General features: G+C 51.0%; 1 protein-coding gene across 4 annotated transcripts in view; it reads right to left on the bottom strand.

The window, feature by feature from the left end:
* Nucleotides 1-19,708, bottom strand: part of ACLY (ATP citrate lyase) — a 42,541-nt gene that overhangs the window by 4,687 nt on the left and 18,146 nt on the right. For 3 of the 4 annotated variants that reach the window (XM_059997258.1, XM_059997259.1, XM_059997261.1), the window contains 11 exons: nucleotides 18,867-18,896; nucleotides 15,611-15,752; nucleotides 15,158-15,326; nucleotides 13,293-13,397; nucleotides 11,911-12,107; nucleotides 9,380-9,461; nucleotides 8,573-8,683; nucleotides 4,386-4,513; nucleotides 3,695-3,788; nucleotides 1,502-1,656; nucleotides 12-162 (listed from right to left, as the gene is read on the bottom strand). In XM_059997258.1, coding sequence (XP_059853241.1) covers nucleotides 12-162; nucleotides 1,502-1,656; nucleotides 3,695-3,788; nucleotides 4,386-4,513; nucleotides 8,573-8,683; nucleotides 9,380-9,461; nucleotides 11,911-12,107; nucleotides 13,293-13,397; nucleotides 15,158-15,326; nucleotides 15,611-15,752; nucleotides 18,867-18,896 — 1,364 coding nt within the window. The remainder of the gene's footprint in view (nucleotides 1-11; nucleotides 163-1,501; nucleotides 1,657-3,694; nucleotides 3,789-4,385; nucleotides 4,514-8,572; nucleotides 8,684-9,379; nucleotides 9,462-11,910; nucleotides 12,108-13,292; nucleotides 13,398-15,157; nucleotides 15,327-15,610; nucleotides 15,753-18,866; nucleotides 18,897-19,708) is intronic. The other variant, XM_059997260.1, reaches the window with a different exon arrangement.

Genomic DNA, 19,708 nt, shown 5'->3' with positions numbered 1-19,708 from the left:
ACGGTACTCACGATGGTGAGCAGTCCCGAGGTGAGGCTGGAAACCAGGTCCTTCCCGGCCCGAGCACAGATGATGGTGTTGTGAGCCCCAGAGACGGCTGGCCCGTGATCAGCCGTCACCATCAGGCACATCTCAATGAACTGGCAGGAGTACTTGGGCAACCTGGAGGGGGGCGTAAAGGGGAGAGGACAGGAGAGCTGGAACAAAGGCAAGAGGCTGAACAGGAGATACGCTGACAAGGCCACGGTCCTCCTGTCTCCCGTCTCCTTGAACAAGTCACTCAAACTCAAGAAAGGTAGCAACCTCCCAATCCAGGCCTAATACTATCTTACAACTCCAAGGCAGCGCCCTCTGATTCCTGAGTGGCTCTGGATGTCGCCCAGATCAAATACTGCTTTTAGAACTGAGGTTAGCAAGCAGGGTTTGAAATCTCTTCTTTAGGCAGTTTTCAGCCTGAGTTGCTGTGACAGGATGTGACCTTTTTTGTGGTTACTGCTCTCCACATGCCAGACAGAGAGGAGGTGAGATCCCTGTCCCTTTCACAGTGCACAGTGATCAGCCTCCCAGCTGATGATTAAGAACAAAGTCTGGGGAATTCCCTGGCGGTCCAGTGGTTAGGACTCCATGCTTTCACTGCCGAGGGCACGGGTTCAATCCCTGGTTGGGGAACTAAGATCCCGCAAGCCGTGCGGCGCAGTCAAAAAAACCCCCCAAAAACAAGATCCCACATGCTGAGCGGTGCAGCCAAAAAAATCCCAAAAAACAAAAAAACAAACAAAAACCAAAGTCTGGAGCCGTGGGGACGCAAGAGCACACACAGTAAAACCTGCTCGGATGTTACAACCCTTGAACTTTTCCCAAAGGGTCCAAAGCAGGTCCAAGACCCATCTCTCTTCAGGTGAGGGCAGGACACAAACCAAGACTTCCACCTGGCTTTCTGCCCAGAGCCACTCCAAGCCAGGGCTCTGTGAACATGTACTCATCGGCCTCCTTGCCCAACTGTCAGCCCCAGGGGAGGGCTAAGCTTGGGAGCTGCAGAGAAAACCAATTTTTTTCTCCATGCAGGCTGATGAGACACAAATTTACAGAGGACACAATACAAGGTACTTTAACTGTGCCGGTTCAGCAACTCCAGCAGGCCTGCACTCCTTAAGCTACTGGACGCCTCTAGACCTCCTTTGCTAACCCCTACCTTTCTCTCAAAGAGGCCTGCATTCAACTCTGGCCCGTTTCTTTAAAAGTTCCCATGGGAAAGGGGCTGATACAAGATCCCTGATGAGGTCATTGCTTTCTACTTCTCTTGGTTAAGGCTGGCCTTTCTGTCCTTGGAAGACCTAGGAACAGCCTTTATCTCTTTTCTCTGACCTTTCAATTGATCTGTGGCCATAAAGAGTGGACCTGGACATGGTCCCCAAGGCTGCCCACTCCCACTCCCTTGTCAGGGGAAGAAAATTAACTCTGAGTCACGGGGCCCTGCCATCTTCTGCCCTCCACGCCTCACCTTTTCTGGAACCAGAGGAGGCCGAGGACCCCGCCGATGCCCATCTCCTCCTTGAAGACCTCAGTGATGGGCATGCCCGCGTAGATGAGCTCCTGGCCTCGCTCATCACAGATGCTGGTCATGAACGAGGCAGGTTTGCGGATCAAGCCCAGCTCCTGAGCAGAGATGGGGGCAGAGGCAAGCAGGGCTGTGGTGACCACAGAGATTTTCCCACAACAGCCCCACTGTCTGTGCCCAGAACCAGTGTCCCAGGCAGGTCTCAAATTCTGGCGGCCAAGCAATGGCTCTCAAAGTCCTCCCAAGAAGGAAACGCAAAAGCCCTTTTGTTAGATCATGTGGGGCGCAGAAAATAGGAGCAGTCACGCCATGGCACCCGCTCAGCCTGGGCACTGTTGCTGGTCTTTACCAAGCGTTTGCGGGCCCAGGCAGTTCGCTAAGCTGTTGAAATCCAGGGGTTCATTTTAACCTCACAAACAGAGTAACCAGCCCCAGGTCGCCTGGCTAAGAAATGGAAGAATGAATCCCAAGGGACAATTTTTAAAATACTCTACACACAGCTACCAGTCCCCCAGCAAAACAATGAGGCACATGGCTGGGAAAATGGGGAATCCCCTCAACACGTCCTTTCCCTGGGGGAGGGACTGAGCTCCTGAATCCTCCGTTTCCAGAGTTGGGGCACAACAGGGGTAGCATCAGCTAACTCTGTCCAAGCCCATTTCTTCAATTATCCCTCGTGAACTTAAGAAATGCTTTTAAGTTATGTTTTAATAGAAGCAACATGAATACATCCTCCTTTTAAAAAATCCACACTAGAACAGCTAAAATCATGTTGCCTTTGACCTCCACCCCATCTTGGTTTTCTGCCTTCGTGTTTCTTAGTTTAGTGGACATCTTTCTTGACCTTTCTTTCTCCACTTTTATTTACACGCATAGACACGTGGAGAAGAGACAACGGTGTTTTGCGTGCCTACATTTTTCATAATCATAATATGAATACTGTCCTATAATGTGCTGGTCACTCAATGAATCTGAGCTCTACACGTGTCAGCACATACGTAGATCTAGTTCATTCCTTTTAACTACTGTAGAGTATCCCCTCGTATGACAATCCTACAGGTTGGCCATTCCTCCACTGATGACCATCAACTAGAAAAATATTCTTGAACAAGTGTGTGTACGCAAGCATTTCCTGGAAGGAGCTTTCCAGACTTGGAACGGCCGGGCCATAAGGTAGGAGTGCTGTTAAATTGGATTGACATTACCCAACTGCCTTTCACAAAGGCTGTGTCAATTCCACTCTCGCCACCAATGAATGAATGTAGCAGCCTCCTCACACCCATACAAACAATGTATCAGAGAACTGTTTTTTTTTTCTCTTTGCTGACCTGTAGAGCAAAATTGGTGTCACAGCTTCTACTTTGGTTTTTTTATAGAGTGAAGTTGAGCATCTCTTTATGTTGAAAGGACATCTCCTATCCATTTTTCTCATGGGTACTGGTCTTTTAAAAATTGATTTTCTAGGGACTTTCCTGGTGGCACAGTGGTTAAGAATCCACCTGTCAGTGCAGGGGACACGGGTTCGATCCCTGGTCCAGGAAGATCCCACATGCCGCAGAGCAAGTAAGCCCGTGTGCCACAACTACTAAGCCTGTGCTCTAGAGCCCGCGAGCCACAACTACTGAGCCTGCGCTCTAGAGCCCGCGAGCCACAACTACTGAGCCCGTGTGCCACAACTACTGAAGCCCGCGCGCCTAGAGCCTGTGCTCCACAAGAGAAGCCACCGCAATGAGAAGCTCGCGCACCGCAACGAAGAGTAGCCCCCGCTCGCCGCAATTAGAGAAAGCCCGCGTGCAGCAACGAAGACCCAACGCAGCCAAAAATAAGTAAATAATTTATAAATTATTTTTTTTTAAATTGATTTCTAAGAGTTCTTGTATATAAGAAAATTCCCTCTTTATCTATGCCCCCGCCTTAGACAAGTAGCCTGAAATCTCTTAGCAGGTGCAAACAGCTCTAGAGGACATCGTCTGTCCCCAGCCCCCGTCCCCAGGTCAGGCCACACAGCTGTGGGAGATACACGCCGCCCCTTGCCCTCCTGGGCCCTGCATTTGTTTCACCTGCTGGTCAAAAGGGGCCACCTCACAAGCTCCAGTGCACCTTGCCCACACAGTCAGGGACACACGTGGCACCTACCCTGGCCCAAGAGTAGTCCATGGGTACCGTCGGAGGCGGCACCTCCTGAGCAGGTATGATGACCCCTCTGGCCACGAGATCCTCGTACACGGACCTGGGAGGCAGGGGAAGGGGAGGAGAAAAGACATCCATGTGGATTTTATTCTTCTGGGCTCTTTAAGCTGCCCCACGAACGCTCCTCCCTCTTACCCCAGAGTTTCCCAGCTCTGTATCCCCTCCTGTCAGCAGTTACCAGGTGGATTCCCGAGAACTAAACGAAAACAGGTTCTAGCCAAGGCCTGCCCCACCGCCTCTGAATGGGGCTTTAGAGAAGGCTGAGAATCTGGAGGCCATGGAAGGCCAGAGGGAAGGAACAGGAAGAGACAATAGCTTATCTAGCAGCTCTTTATCAATTGGTTTGAGATGACATTTTCTAATGTTTCTATGCCCTTCTCTCATTTATGGCCCGCCAACTAGGTAGGCTCAGAAACGGAATGTTTTTAACACCAGTCTGAACGGCACGTAACTGCTGCTTCTAGAAACAAAACAAAATGACAGCCAAAAAGAAAGGATTTTGCACCATCCGTAGAGCTGCCTTAGACACCTGAGAGGGTCCAGGAATATCAGACACCTATATTTTGGAGAGGGTGCTGTCCTCGGGAGGGAATGGGAAAGGGACAGGGAGGTGGCATGCTCCACCAGCTCCGCATACTGGATGATCTCTCCAAGCTCATCGAAGCTCCGGGGCACAAACACTCCAGCCTCCTTCAAAGCCTGGTTTTTGGCTACTGCAGTTTCAGAAGCCTGGTTGGCACAAGCTCCAGCGTGGCCGAACTGTACCTGGAAGGCAAAGGAGAACGGCTTTACCAGGCCTGTTAATCCCCCGAAAGAGAGGACAAAGGCTCCTGGGACCATCAGCACTGATTATAGGCCGGACCCCACTCAGTGCTCTATGTGAATCACTTCAAGCCTCCAGAAGGCTCAATAAATAGGCACGATGGCTGACTCTCATTCACAGATGAGAACCCGAGGCAGCAAGCAGTTCAAGGGCTTACTCAAGGTCACACAGCTGGTGCACTACACCCAGGACACCAAGCCAGGTGCCCAACTCCACAAACACCTTCATCTGGCTTCCCGTGGGGCACTTGTTGGGGTGGGGGTAGGGAGACAGAGAATAGCCATTAGTTTCGAGCAACTGTGAGAAGTTACAAACTGCCAACCTTAGCTAAGCTGAGCTTATAGGCATGATCTGACTGTCCTGCGCATACTTTGTATAAAGGATGTACCCTTATTAAGCAAAACAGAACACCAGAAGGTATCATTAAAAATACAAATGGGACTTCCCTGGTGGCGCAGTGGTTACAAATCCGCCTGCCAATGCAGGGGACACGGGTTCGAGCCCTGGTCCGGGAAGATCCCACATGCCGCGGAACAACTAAGCCCGTGCGCCACAGCTACTGAGCCTGCGTGCCACAACTACTGAAGCCCGCGCGCCTAGTGCCCATGCCCAGCAACAGGAGAAGCCACCACAATGAGAAGCCCGCGCACCGCCATGAAGAGTAACCCCCGTCCGCAACTAGAGAAAGTCTGTGTGCAGCAACGAGTACCCAACGCAGCCAAAAACCAGTAAATAAATTAATTAATAACAACAACAACAACAAATTTCCAGCTTCTTATAAAAAGTCAGATTTTGGGCTTCCCTGGTGGCGTAGTGGTTGAGAGTCCGCCTGCCGATGCAGGGGACGTGGGTTTGTGCCCCAGTCCGAGAGGATCACACGTGCTGCGGAGCGGCTGGGCACGTGAGCCATGGCCGCTGAACCTGCGCGTCCGGAGACTGTGCTCCGCAATGGGAGAGGCCACAACAGTGAGAGGCCCGAGTACCGCAAAAAAAAAAAAAAAAAGTCAGATTTTGCACCATTTGGCCTGTACTGTATTCCTACTTAGCAATGATCACAGGGAGCCAATTAGCTATTGCCCCCTTCCACCTGAGCATGAACTAAGATTAAACTATAAACTCAACAGAATATGGAGGGGTAACTGTTATGGGGAGTGAGAGGGAAGAGAAAACCAATCAGAAGAGCTACGTGTTACCTGTTGTCTCTGATTCAGCAACAAGGAAAAGGAATTAACCTATTGAAACTTGGTATAAAACCCTGATTAGGGCAGGTGTGGTGGGTAATCATAACAATACCTTCCCTGTTTAAATAACACTGTGTCCAGGCACTTTTCTAAGAGCTTTGCAAATGTCATCATTCAGTAGCTATGACTGTTTCCTCTCAACAAGGAAATGGAAGCACAGAGGGGTAGAGTCACTTGCCCAAGGTCACACAGGTAGTACGTGGTAGCATTTGAACCAGGCAATGTGGCCTCTCGCTGTGCTCTAGCACGACATATAACAAAAGGGGCTCAAGTGTTGAAAAGGTTAGGAGCCACTGCTCCAGTTAGCGAGGCTTGAAGACACATGCTTCAAAGTGGGTTCCCAATGCCTTCTTTGTAGCATTTAATCTGCATGGGTGGATGGGGTGGGAAGGAGGTTCTGTACTCACATAAACTTAGAGAACACTGCGTCCAAGGAAGTTAAGCAAGTGTAACTCAGATTTCTCAAAGCTAACACTAAAGCTTTTAGAAGGGAGAGAGATGATATTGCATGTTCATAATTACAGAAGCTTCCCGTTGTTTGTTTTTGTTTTGGGGACCACTGCTACAGGACCAGTGTTGTGTGAAAATGCCACCTTACCACTGTCCCCTTGTCTCTACTCCCATAGCCCAGTTCTCAGTTCAGTTTCCCCAAGGCACTGAACTGAGGATGTTACCTAGCTCATCTCCTCTACAGGGCAGAAAGCTCTGCAAGGTCATATGACCTGTTCAAGAAATCAAAAAGCACTTATTAGCTGGCCTGTCAAGGTACTATTCTACATTTGTATATCCTTGAAACTACACAAAGAAAGTTGTTAAAAAAGCGAATCAGGGCTTCCCTGGTGGCGCAGTGGTTGAGAGTCCGCCTGCCGATGCAGGGGACACAGGTTCGTGCCCCGGTCCGGGAAGATCCCACGTGCCGCGGAGCGGCTGGGCCCGTGAGCCATGGCCGCTGAGCCTGCGCGTCCGGAGCCTGTGCTCCGCAACGGGAGAGGCCACAACAGTGAGAGGCCCACGTAACGCAAAAAAAAAAAAAAAAAAAAGCGAATCAAAAAGCAGAACACCTTGAGGACCTGCCCTACCCACGGGGCGATGCTGAGCACCTGGCCAGAAACAGAAGAGCAGGGTCCTTGCCCTCTAGGAGGTGCCCTCGGCATAATGGGAGTGGGGAGGTGGGGGGCTCTTATAAAGCAGAGCTGGTGAAGAGAAACCCTGGAGGGAAGGGAGGAATTATTTTTGGCTGTTGTGGTGGAGGGGAGAGCAGCCGTGAAGAGAATCAGGAAGCGCTTCATGGAACAGGTGTGTTGAAGAATGGAAATGAGTATTTGCTAAGACCTGTATGTGGCAGACCTTTACAGTTACCTTCTTATGTAAGTCAGGCAACAATCCCGAATCATCCCCTTTTTACAGCTCAGGAAACTGAGGTACGGAGAGGCTAAACGACTTGCCCCAGTCACACAGATCCACCAAGAGCTGATTCTCAAGCCTGTGAGAGTGGAGCTCAGCCCTGGACGATGGGCAGGATTCCGTGACCTGCTCCCTCCCGTTTCACTTACTTAGAAAACAGATACACACACGTACACAGTTCATAGTTAACACCAGATGGATCCTATGATAAGCATTTATCGCACCCTGTCCCTTCTTAGAGTCAACATAACCTGAACTCTATGTCGACATCTAAAAATCCACCTCACTCTTCTCCTGCCTGGTTTCCAATTACGTGGCCGTGCCGTGAGGACACAGTCCCCTCCCGACCAGCGTTTAGGGTGTTTCCTTTTCTCGCCATCGCAACAGTGCAGTGAGCATCCTTGTACACATACCTTGAAATATTTTTGCACGCAGACCCACAGAGTAAATTTGCAGGAATGGAACTGCTGGTTCAAAAGAGGTGCATTTTACAACCGGACAAAATACTGCCACTTGGAGGAGGGCAGGACTCTGAAGGGGAAAGGCAAGCAATCCGGGGGAAAGGATAGGGTGACAGGCTAACTCGAAGAATCGAGGGTTTAAGCGTAGGGATTATCATTGCTGCAGGAATCCTTGATGGCCGAGTTTTATTTCATACACACAGAGCAGAGGTCAAGGCCTTACACGCAGAGCCTGCTCAGCCACTGATGAACTGATGGGTGACAGGTGGTGGTTTCCTCGGTTTCATCCTCACCAGGTGGGCCATCTTCGAGATAGAGGATTGTCTAAGCTGGACTACAGGGGCTGAGGTCTGGCCGATCCCACCCCGCAGGAGTCCGACAGTTCAGAGCTTTTCTATCTAACGTCCACTACAGGCTGTACTTACTTCTGCCCACAGGCACTGTCACAGGCATCCGGTCACGGTAACACATACAGAGGTTTTCTTCTACAGCTTCTCCCCGTGCAGAACTTCCCACCACCGCCCTCCCCAGCTCTGAGCCTAGGGTGTGTCCTCTCCCTCCCAGGCCTCCCTCTCGCTCAGCAAACTCCTCCTTATTCCTTAAGGAGCGGTTCGTCTTCTCCAGGAAGCCACCTCAACTCCTCCAGGCAGTAAATTGCTCCTACTCTGAGAAGGGACTCAGAGCCTTGTTCTGGCCTTAATCTGGCTACGAGTTTGTCTCTTCCAACTGGATTTTAGCTTCTAGAGAGCAGGGCCCCAGCTGGACCTTGTAGGAACCAAGCAGGTAATAAACGTTTATCGAAGGAACCAGCTGCTTCATAAGACGACCACACGGCTCCCCGCAGACGCCCCCCCTCTCGGCCTCCCTGCCCAGCAGGGATCTGTCATGGCTATACCTCGGAGGAGAACATGGTGGCACAGGTCCCGATGCACCAGCAGACCACGGGCTTGGTGATGCGGCCCTCCTTGATGCCCCGGCAGATCTTATATTCCTCCGTGCCTCCTATCTGCCAGAGAACAGGGAACAAGAAAAAGCCCCCAAGTCAGTGGAACCCATTCTGAGTTGCACCTAGAGCAGCAATGCAGCAGGAAATCTGTCCCACATCAGGTAGGGGCCAGGGTCATCAGGTGTCCCGAGTTAGAACTTGGCTAGAAAATGAGGGGACATGGGCTTTGGCCTGGAAGATTGAGATTAGATGCAAGGAAGAATGTTTAAAGGGCAGTGGGTATCCTCGGAGAGTCCCCGGAACTCCCCTTTCCTGATCTACGGGTATGAGATAATTTAGGACCAGACCTGATCAGGGGCACAAGTAAGAGAGGCTCTTTGGCTCCAGCTACCCACTGCCCACCAGGGACAGACTGGGGCCAGCCAGTGAAAGCTTCTCCTCTGCTGGCACTAAAATATCTGTGCCACCGAGAGGCAAGAACTTCTCTCCTAGGAACAAACATGGCAGTGTTAACCGTGGCAGCTTCTAAGCCCCAGTGTCTAGGGAGCAGGATTACCAGGGACTGCCACTTTCAGTTATAGATAACCAAAATGCGTGATTTTTTTAAAAACTAAAATCATCGTTACTTTTATAATCAGAAAAAAATTTTTTTCTACTTTAATAATCAAGTAACCTTTTCTTTTTTAATTGAAGCATAGCTGATTTACAGTGTTGTGTCAATCTCCGCTGTAAAACCATTTTTTAAAAATAACTCACCTCTCCAAGAACCACAATCATTTTGACTCCTGGAGTGTCCTGGTAACGTAACACATGATCCATGAACGTTGAGCCGGGGTACCTGGTGAGAGCAGGGAGGATATTCATGAGCAGGAGACTCGGTGAGGTGAGGTGTGTGTACCGGTGTGGGAAGCACACCTGTACTAAGAACACTGTGGGGTTTTTTGTGGGTGTGGATGCCCAGTGAGGGTCCAGAGATGCCTTAGGAATAACGGGGGAGGGGGAGGTAGGAAATGGGGCACAAGGGAAGGGAAGGAAGAGGAATTAGTGAGCCCAGAGAAGTTCATACGGCAGTAAGAGATGCCTCGAGAGCACATGTGGGGTGATTTTAAAATATGTCCACAAGTTCTTTGAAAAAGGTGGAAACTCATGCGTCTCCCCCTGAATTTGGGTCGAGTTTAAGGATTAGCTTCTAAGGAACAGAATATGGAGGAAGTCATTCTGTAACATTGACTGCCAAGGCGGGGTCATAAAAAAATTGCTTCTGTCCAGCGCTCTCCCCTGAATCGCTCGCTCTAGGGGAAGCCAGCCGCCGAGTCTTGAGGACTCTCAGCAGCCTGTGCAGAAGCCCACAGAGAAGAACCACCTGCCGGCCACGTGGATGGCTCACCTCCAGCGTGCCACATCTGACCGCCTCAACAGAGAGCCCACCTGCCAGAACTGCCCAGCTGAGCCCTGAAGCCTAACGCACAAGAACCATGAGGGTACACGTTTATTGTTGTTTGTAGCCACTTTGTTTTGGGGTGACTTTTTTTAATACAAAGCAAAAGATAATTAATACAATGTACCAAGCTATATCCTAGGCGATTGCTAGAAGGTCTGTGTATAAACCAAAATATTTTTTAAATTTTTCTACTGTCACATGAGTTTGCAAAAGAGTTGTTTAAGGCCAAGTAAGCTTCAGATCTACAAGGTCCTTGTAGATCTTCGAGTGCTTCTGATATGCTCAGGGGCATTTAAATCCCAAGAGGACAGTATAACTGGCAGCACTGCCCAGACCCGTCTGACCCAGAGCCTTTCGTCAGGGAGCACCTGGGGACTAGGGTCCCAAGGCCACCTCCCTGAAGACCTCTCCCTTCTCACACAGTTGTTCCATTTGAAATGACTTGGCGGAGCCAGAAAGCCTTGACAAGGTGACTCACTCTCCCAACAGCTTTTGCTTTCTGAGCCAAACAGTTGCAGTAGTGACAGCAGTAATAACAGTAAACAGTAATGGCTAACATTTATTATGGTAATAAATACCAGGCATTGCTCGAAGACATTACTCAATTGATGACCTACTGATTACTGTTCCTACTAACAAAAATAATGAGGACACTATCTGCGAAATAATAAGAAATATGTATGTCTCTGCTCCCAGTTACTGACACGGAGCTCTGAGAACCCTTGTAATCTCCTGAGTGACCAGGGGCGCTAGAGCATCGTCTGTTCTGATATTTGGTCTTTGACACCGGTTCCTGACACAGCCCTCCTAAAAACTTTGTAATTTCCTTAGTCATGGGGGTGATAGGAGTGTCTTTTGTTCTCATGAGGCAACTCTTGGAGGGCTCCTGCGGTGTGCTCACCGGAGAAGGCAGGGAAGCTCCTCGCACCCAACATGCCTTGCCCTATGCACCTCTTCCATCTGGTTGTTCCTGAGTTGCATCCTTTTGTAATAAGCCGGTAAGCTAGTGAGCAAACTTTTCCTGAGTTCTGTGAGCCCTTCTAGCAAATTATCGAACTCGAGGAGGGGATCATGGGAGCCTCTGATTTATAGCCGGTGGTCAGAAGTACCAGAGGGCTGGACTTGTGACTGACATATGAAGTTGGGGGCACTCCTGTGGGACTGAGCCCTGAACCTGTGGGACCTGACGCTATGATGCCATCTCGAAGTAGAGTGTCAGAATTGAACTGAATTGTAGGACCTCCAGTTGCTATCTGCAGAGAATCAGAGAACTGCTTGGTGTGGGAAAATCTGGCCACATTTGTGGCCAGAAGTATGAGTATGGTAGTGAGTAAAGGAACAGTGTTTCCTTTCACTCTTATTAACTACAACTAGCACTGAGTACTAACTAAGCACAGGCCCTGTGTTAGTCTCACTTAATCCTCCAACAACCCCAGGAGGTAGAGATTATGACCTTACCCATTTGCTACGTAAGGCTGATGGAGGTCTAGGGAGGGTTGGAAACCTGCCCAGGATTGCCCCCACCCCGCCCCCCCAAACAGGGAAACTGGGATTTGAACCCCCAGGGTCTGATTTCAGAATGAGCCCTGCTAAGCAGTGCACTCTGCTGCCACCCTCCGGCCACAGCTCAGACAACAAAGGGAATTACCCCCAAAGCCCAAACACCTTTTAAAACACCTTCCTGTGTTTTTCTCTGTATTTTCTGATCTTATGCTCATGTTGGTCCTGAGACAGAGAAGAGATGCCCCACTTTATGGACTTAAGCAACATCCCTGTGTGCATGGAGCTCAGCGGCGGGCGGCAAGCAGAGATAGAGGACCTAGCGCCCTGCCCCTCAGCTGATCACCTGTCCCCGCCGATGGCCACGCCCTCGTAGACGCCATCCGTGGTCCGAGAGATGATATTGTTGAGCTCGTTGGACATGCCGCCCGAACGCGAGACATAGGCCACGCTGCCGGGGCGGTACAGCTTGGAGGCCAGGATGTTGTCCAGCATCCCGCCCGTGTTCCCGATCTTAAAGCACCCGGGCTTGATGCCACCAACCTGCAAGGGCGGAAACCGCGGTCAGGGAGGAGGGCGGGCTGATTGACCATAGAGCTCGGGGGGGTGGTCACAGAGCCCAGGATTACCCGCCCAGCCCACCCTGGCCAGCACCTGCATGTCGGGGTTCCTGCTGAGGAAGACTCTCTTCTCCCATCAAGAGACATCACACAGAAAAAAGGGAGCCTTGTTGGTAAAACGTGGCTTACGACTGCAGATTTGGAGGTGTACACTCAGGGTCAGGTCGCCTCTTCTGCTCCAAAAGGGCAACAGCACCCAGTAAAAGTGTCTGATGCAAGTGTGCACCTCTGCTCAAGATCACCCTCTGTCTCCAAGATGAAAGGCCCCTTGCTTAGCTCAAAAAGCTTACGCTTGAGGACATGGGGAGGGGGAAGGGTAAGCTGGGACGAAGTGAGAGAGTGGCATGGACATATATACACTACCAAATGTAAAACAGACAGCTAGTGGGAAGCAGCCGCATAGCACAGGGAGATCAGCTCGGTGTTCTCTGACCACCTAGAGGGGTGGGATAGGGAGGGTGGGAGGGAGATGCAAGAGGGAGGGGATATGGGGATATATGTATATGTATAGCTGATTCACTTTGTGATACAGCAGAAACACACCATTGTAAAGCAAGTACACTCCAATAAAGATGTTAAAAAAAATTCTTAGCTTCAGCCAAATTTTTAAGGCAACAACTAAATAAAAACAAACAACAAAAACAAAAAAACATTCACGGGGCCATTTTTTCTTATGTAAAGGCCTTTGGGTCAAAAGTAAGGTCCCTAGGTAGATTTTTCTTTGGTTTACAGTTGAAGGAATAATCAAAGACCATGCTATGGTTGTCTGAGGGTGGACACTTAAAAAAATCTTGTTAGCCCCTCGAAACTGTAAAGGTGATATGGTCTGTGGAGACAGCCCTTTAAAAAATTAACTGGAAGCGGACAGGGAATTCCCTTGCGGTCCAGTGGTTAGGACTCAGCACTTCCACTGCCAGGGCCTGGGCTCGATCCCTGGTTGGGGCACTAGGATCCTGTAGGCCGCACGGCGCAGCCAGAAAAAAAAAATTCACTGGAAATGGACAGCCTGACTTTCAACAGGTACTCTCTCAATCTTTTCAAACTAGATGGGAGACAGTAGCGTCAGCAATGAGCTTCCTGCGGGCCCAGAAGTGGAAGGGATGCTCACGGTGGCAGGTCCAATGATGGTCACTCCCTTCTGCTCTGCCTTCTTGATCAGCTTCCTCGTGAGGGCCTCGGGGATGCCTTCAGCTATGATGGCGATGGTCCGGATCTAGAGCACGAGGATAGTCCCTTCCCGTTATCATTTCACCACTTGAGATGTCGAGGCAGTGACCATTCCAGAACCCATCTCCCAGGCCCCCTTCCAGGAGTAATGATAACAATATGCACCCCCTTCTTCCCACAGGCTTCTGTTCCTACCCTGTTCATTCAACCCTCCCCCCAAAGAGAGGCACCCAAAACTACGCTCCATTGGTTAACACCACAGTGAGTCAGTAACCAAGTGGAACAGATGTTTCTGAAAACTTGCTGTAGTCAAAACTGTTATATTCTCACCTATCCAAAAACTCAGGAGACCCAGCCCCACCTGTTTCCCACGCGTCCAGGTGCCGGAGCATAAAGCAGCTATCCAGGGCCATCCCTGCTGTGCCCTCTGAGGCTCTGACTCTACATCCCCACAGGACAAAACCTTGATAGAAACAAGCTGCTTCCACACTTGGACCAGAGAGTGGGCTGAGGGAGAAGCCAGAGGGGGTGGGGGCGGGTGGGGGGGAAGATCCAAGGCAAACTTTTTCTATAAAGGGCCAGATAGTGTTTTGGGGTCTGTTGGTCATGTGGTCTCTGTGGTAACGACTAAATTTTGCCTCTGCAGCATAGAAGCAGCCACGGACAATATGTAAATGAGTGAGCATGGCTGTGTTCCAATAAAACTTTATTTACAACAGGCAGGGGGCTGGGTTTGGCCCTTGCACTGTAGTTCACCAACCTCTGTTCTAAACTAGAAAAGCCACTCATTTTTAGCAGGTGTGTTTTCTTTTTTGCTTCATCGAGAGATCAAAACAAGTTTACTCCAGTCATAAACTGAAGTAAGCCAGTCTGGGATCAGACAATAATTTTGAACAGAAATCTCAGTATCTTAATCCCTAAGGGCTCTTACAAATCAGTAACAAAAAAGATAAACAGCTCAACAGAGAAAAAGGAGGCGAGGCCGTGTCACAGAATGCAAATGGCCAATACGTATTTTCGAAGCTCATCTTAGTTAATAATCAAAGATATGCAAATTAAATAGAATGCCTATCATTTTGTCAAGTATATAGTTCTTTATGTCCAAGTGTTCAATGTTGGCAAGGGTACAGAGAAACAGGCATTCTCATGCTAGTGATGGGAGTTTACGTCCCCAGTTCTGGCCTTTTCTGGAGGGCCCCTGGGCAGGATGGATCAAAGGCTTTCAAATCTGCAAATTCTGATGCAGCAGTTTGACCTCGAGACATTTAGGCTGGGGAAACAATTAAGGATCTATGTTCATCATGAGACTCGAAAAAGCAAAAATGATGTTGCTGGTAAGTATTGATGTGGAAAGAGTCACTGAAGGATTATAAGATAGATACAGCGTTATTCCATTTGTTCAAACCCAGAAAAAGGTGTGAATAAGGATGTACTCAAACGTCAGCAACCATATTTCTGGGAAATGAGACCCGAGGTATTTACCCTCTTCTTCTTACTATCAGCATTTAATTCTTTTCTATAATAAATACGTAACAATTTTACAGTAAGCAAAAAAAGTGCTTTTGATCCTGTTTTGAAAGCCAGTCTCAGCACAGAGAGGACCTGGTGGAGGCAGACGGCCCCGGACTGACTCTGGCAGCCCGGGTAAGCAGCCCACCAACCCTTGGTGACTACCTTGCCTCCTGAAGATCAGGTCTCCAACCACTATCCCCCCAATCACTGGCTAGTCCCGAGTCCCAAGGCCTTTGTCGCAGCGGACGCCATTCAGGGTGCCCCTGCCTCCCGCCCCAGGGCGCAGGGAGCTACCTGTGCGTGATTCATGGTCTCCATGGTGCTGTCATAGGCTGAGCGCAGGGAGGCAAAGCTGATCAGCACATCCACCTCCGGGTGCTTCTTCATGGCATCAGCCATGTTCTTGAAGACGGGGATCAGGATCTCCTTGTGACCCCAGTAAAACTTCTGTTTGTGGTCCCCGCTGTGAGGAAGGCAGAAGAGGGGTCAGGACACTCTTAACCTGCCAGGGCTCGGGAGGGGCTTCACCCGGAGGGCGGAAAGGCAGGGTCTGCCTTCAAAGAGTTTAGTCTGTGGGGGAAAAAGATCCCCCAGGAACATCGACCGCCCCGTCTGGGGTGGGCAGATGCTTCTCGGGCAAAGGGGACAATCCAGGGCTCGCCCAGCTCTGTGCTGCTGCTGGAGGAGATGGGATGAAGACATCCCGCTCGGTGGCCGCGTCCAGCCTCCCTGCCGTGCGCGACTCACGTGAAAGGGTAGACCATGGCAGCCACCGAGGGCTCGTCGCGGGAGCAGACGTAGTCAAAGTCCAGCATGCCCTGCACGGCCCGGGTCTGCATGCCCCACACGATGGCCTTGGTATGGCGGCTGAAGAGGGTGGCGCTCTTTCCTGGGGGGCAGAGACAGAGCGAGTATACCCAGAACACACCCCCCGGGGGCTGCCTGCCAGACCCCTCCACGCCCCACGTCCCGCGAGGGCGAGGCGTCAAAACTGCAAAGGAATGTCAAGAAGACGGAACTCTGAGAACGTGGGGGAGGAGGCGCCTAGATTTCTTCTGGAAAGAGGTGGCAGAGAGCGCAAAATGAACTGAGGGAACCTGCCTGGCTGGCAAAGGGCTCAGCAGGGAACAGACAGCAGAATTCCTACAGGACCTGCTCAACTTCACAGGAAAGGTATGTACATGCAAATGAGGGCTTGATCAATTATTTTTAAAGTCACCAGCAAAAAATGTTAAGCTCTCCCAATTTGGGTGACCGAAAGTTTTTTTTTTTTTAACTTTATTTTTTTTCGGGGGGCGTGGGCATGCGGGATCTTAGTTCCCCAACCAGGGATTGATTGAACCTGTACCCCCTGCAGTGGAAGCACGGAGTCGTTTGGTTTTTTTGTTTTTTTTTTAAATTTTAATTTTATTTATTTGTTATACAGCAGGTTCTTATTAGTTATCTATTTTATACATATTAGTGTATACATGTCAATCCCAATCTCCTAATTCATCCCACCACCACCCCACTGCTGCTTTCCCCTCTTGGTGTCCATACGTTTGCTCTCTGCATCTGTGTCTCTATTTCTGCCCTGCAAACTGGTTCATCTGTACCATTTTTCTAGGTTCCACATATATGCGTTAACATACGATATTTGTTTTTCTCTTTCTGACTTAGGAAGCATGGAGTCTTAACCACTGGACCACCAAGGAAGTCCCTTGGACTTTTTAAAATTAAAGTATAGTTGATTTACAATGCTGTATTAATTTCTGCTGTACAGCAAAGTGGCTCAGTTATACATCTATATATTCTTTTCTATATTCTTTTCCACTATGGTTTATAAAAGGACACTGAATATAGTTCCCTGTGCTATACCGTGGGACCCTGTTGTCTACCACAAGACTTCAAACAGCTCCCCAACAATCCTTATCGCCTGTGAACTTGGACATAAGCCAGCTCGGGACAGGATTTGAATCCTCTTGATTCTAGGTCAGCGTAGGTCCAATGAAGAGGTCTGCTGTAGCCTGATCCTAACTGACCTTCCACCTGACCTTCTCCCCACAGCCTCCTCCCAGGTGGCTCTTTCCTGCTCGGAACAATGCTCTTGGACAGGGCGGCAGGAAAGGGGCAGAAAGGGGCGTCAGGAAAGGGGTGAGGGGAACAACAAGAGCTGGCAGAAGTGCACTCCTCCTGAGCTGTCGCCCCAGACAGGCAGGTCACCTGACCCTCCTGCTTTCTGCTGGAGAAAAGTAGCCCACAGGGGACGTGCTCAGCTCCCCCAAGGAAAATAACGCAGAGAGCTCAGGGGCATTGGGATTAATTAACCTACTGTACTAGCAGAGGCTAGTAAGGCAGGTAAGATTCTCATCCCTACGCAGGCTTGCCTCTTCCATCACAGCCATAAGCTTCCCATGACAGAAGGCTCCTGCTGGTGCAAACACCCGGGATTTACTGTGCCCTGGACCCTCTGGGTTCCAATGAGACGTGAGATCACAGAACAAGGGAGGCCGCCTAATCCAGTTCCCTCACTTTCCAGTCCCAGAAAACTGAAGGCCAGAGTTGCCAAACGACGAAGATTGTAGGTCATCTAGCATCAGAGCCAGGATTCTGTCCTAACCTGAGATGCAGCTCAACTGTGCAACTGAGGAGGGATATAAAGCCAGCACGGCCCCACCACTCCCCATCCTCGGGGAGCCCACATCCCCAAGAGTCAGCACGCACGCAAGTGCGCATACACCCATCTGTCCACCCGAGAGGCTACAGAAATCAGGACAAGGCCTGGAATCTCTACGAACCCACCCGCACTTCCAGCTCGAACGGGGGCAGAACTGGAGCTCTCAGAGCACAGAGAAGGCAAAGCTGAAGGTGGCAATCGTCAGCCCAGCAGCAGCGCAGATGGAGGCCCCAGAGAGAACCTGTGCTCCGGGGCTAAGCCCCCACCAGGCTCCTCCGCTGGCTCTGCTGTCCCGGCCCAATCTACCCTCCCTTCCTGATCCCCCGCCATCCTTCCTCTCCCACGTCTCAGCACCGCCCAGCACAGTGAGACTAAACCCCACCTCCACCCTCCACAGCCAAGAGCTCTCACTGAGAGTCTGCCCCCGTTCCTTCTGTCCTTCTGCACAGGGCTCAGCCTCAGGTCTGGTCTTTTAGGTAACAGTGGATGATGCCAGAGGTAGGGGAGGAAGGGCTACTTGACCTTGCCTAGTTACCCCTTTCCTCTTCTTAGCAAGGAGTCAGAGGTCATCATTACGAAACCCCCCTTCACCAGAAACTCCCCTTCCCCAGAGCGGGGGATCTCTCACAGCTGTCAATGTCAAAAAGGTAAATGAAGGCGCTGACGCTTTGAACCGATTCACCTATTCACCTCGGTCAACAGGTGAACGTGTACAAGTTTGTGTGAACACACACAGAAAATGTCCCTGCTGAACAGTGACCTCACACAGCAGACAAAGCCCAGTCCCTCCTCCAGATTTACTGCACACCCTTCCGGGTCTCTCTCTCTCCTTCTCCATTCTGTCTTCCACCCAAATCCCAGAGAAATCTAAACTTGTCCCTGGTGCTGGGAGTCTGGGCTGAAGTCGGCGGTGGTGAGGCTGAGGTGGGAAAAGAAAACGAGGACATCATGGGATGTAGATGAAAATCAGGTGGTCAGTGGCTCCCCTCCTGGCCCGCTGGCTCTGCCACGCCCCCTTCAGTTTCCATGGCTCCCTCTTTCCCAGGAGGACCCTCCCTCCTCAGCTCCACCCACTGCCCAAGGCTGTGGGCCTGGCTCTTGCCCGTCCTGCGCTCTCCACCCCCTCCCACATGGAGTCACAGCCCCACGGCAAGGAAAGCGGGGGTGTGAAATAAGCAGGGGTGGGAAAGAAAGGAGAGCGAAGACTAGGACTTGGGGCAGGCCACACCAAGGCAGGGACAGAAAGTATACCAGACAACACTGCAACCCACCGGGGACGGGGAGACAAAGCACACCGTAAGACTGTAACCCGCTATCAAGCCACACGCGGAGCTGGGGGCATCCTACCTTGCAGGGATCTTGGACCTGGGACTGAATCTGTCAAAGAAAATGACCAAGGCAACTGAGTGACCCGCTGATGGCTGGAGGCTTTGGAGGGAGCGGGTGGGAACAGGGAGAGGTCCATGGACAAGCCTTGCAGGGCTGCTGCGCTCACCGTCTCTTGTCTATTCACAACAGACAGGAGCGAGGCCAACAGAAGAGAGACCCCCGATCAGCAGAGTGGAGGCAAGAAGGGGAGAAGGCCCACAGAGCGCAGAGAGGAGCAAAAGCACCAAGGCTTGGAGGGTGTGCTGAGCACCAAAGGCCCAGGCCCTCCAGAGGGACAGCAGGCCCGCTCCCACCCTCTTGACCTGTTTTGTCCCCATGAAGCACAATGAGATGATTAGGCCGAGGGACTGGACCTGTCATTCTGTGCTGTGGACAAAGCTACCGGTTTGGGGACTGCAGGGCGGCGGCTTCCAATCTTGAGCGCCTGGAGCCAGTGTCACTATTTCACAAGATGCCTTAAGCACGCTCCGTCCGTCCCGGGAAGAGGCCACACAGGCCACGTCAGCCCAGCGGTAACTAACACAGGTTACCTAGTGCTGGTCGCAAGGGCTGGCTGGCAGGGATCACGTCTCTCATGAATCACAGGAGGGACAGACGAGCAGGCAAAGCACAGACGGGCTGGGAGACCATGTGCGCCCTTGCGGTGGGCTCACCGGAAGGGACTGTCCTGGGAAGAGCCCCAGGATGGCTGGGGGCGTGGGCGCGGGAGTTCTCCGCCGTTCTGAGCTTTGGGCTCCTGCCGTCCACTCAGGAGGAGAGGCTGAGGGACGCTGCCCCCACCTGGTATTTCTGTAACCCTG

Source organism: Delphinus delphis, chromosome 19 (assembly GCF_949987515.2).
Source record: "Delphinus delphis chromosome 19, mDelDel1.2, whole genome shotgun sequence".
Classification (NCBI taxonomy): domain Eukaryota; kingdom Metazoa; phylum Chordata; class Mammalia; order Artiodactyla; family Delphinidae; genus Delphinus; species Delphinus delphis.
The sequence above is the reverse complement of the archived record's forward strand: the minus strand, read 5'-3'. Positions and strand labels throughout refer to the sequence as shown.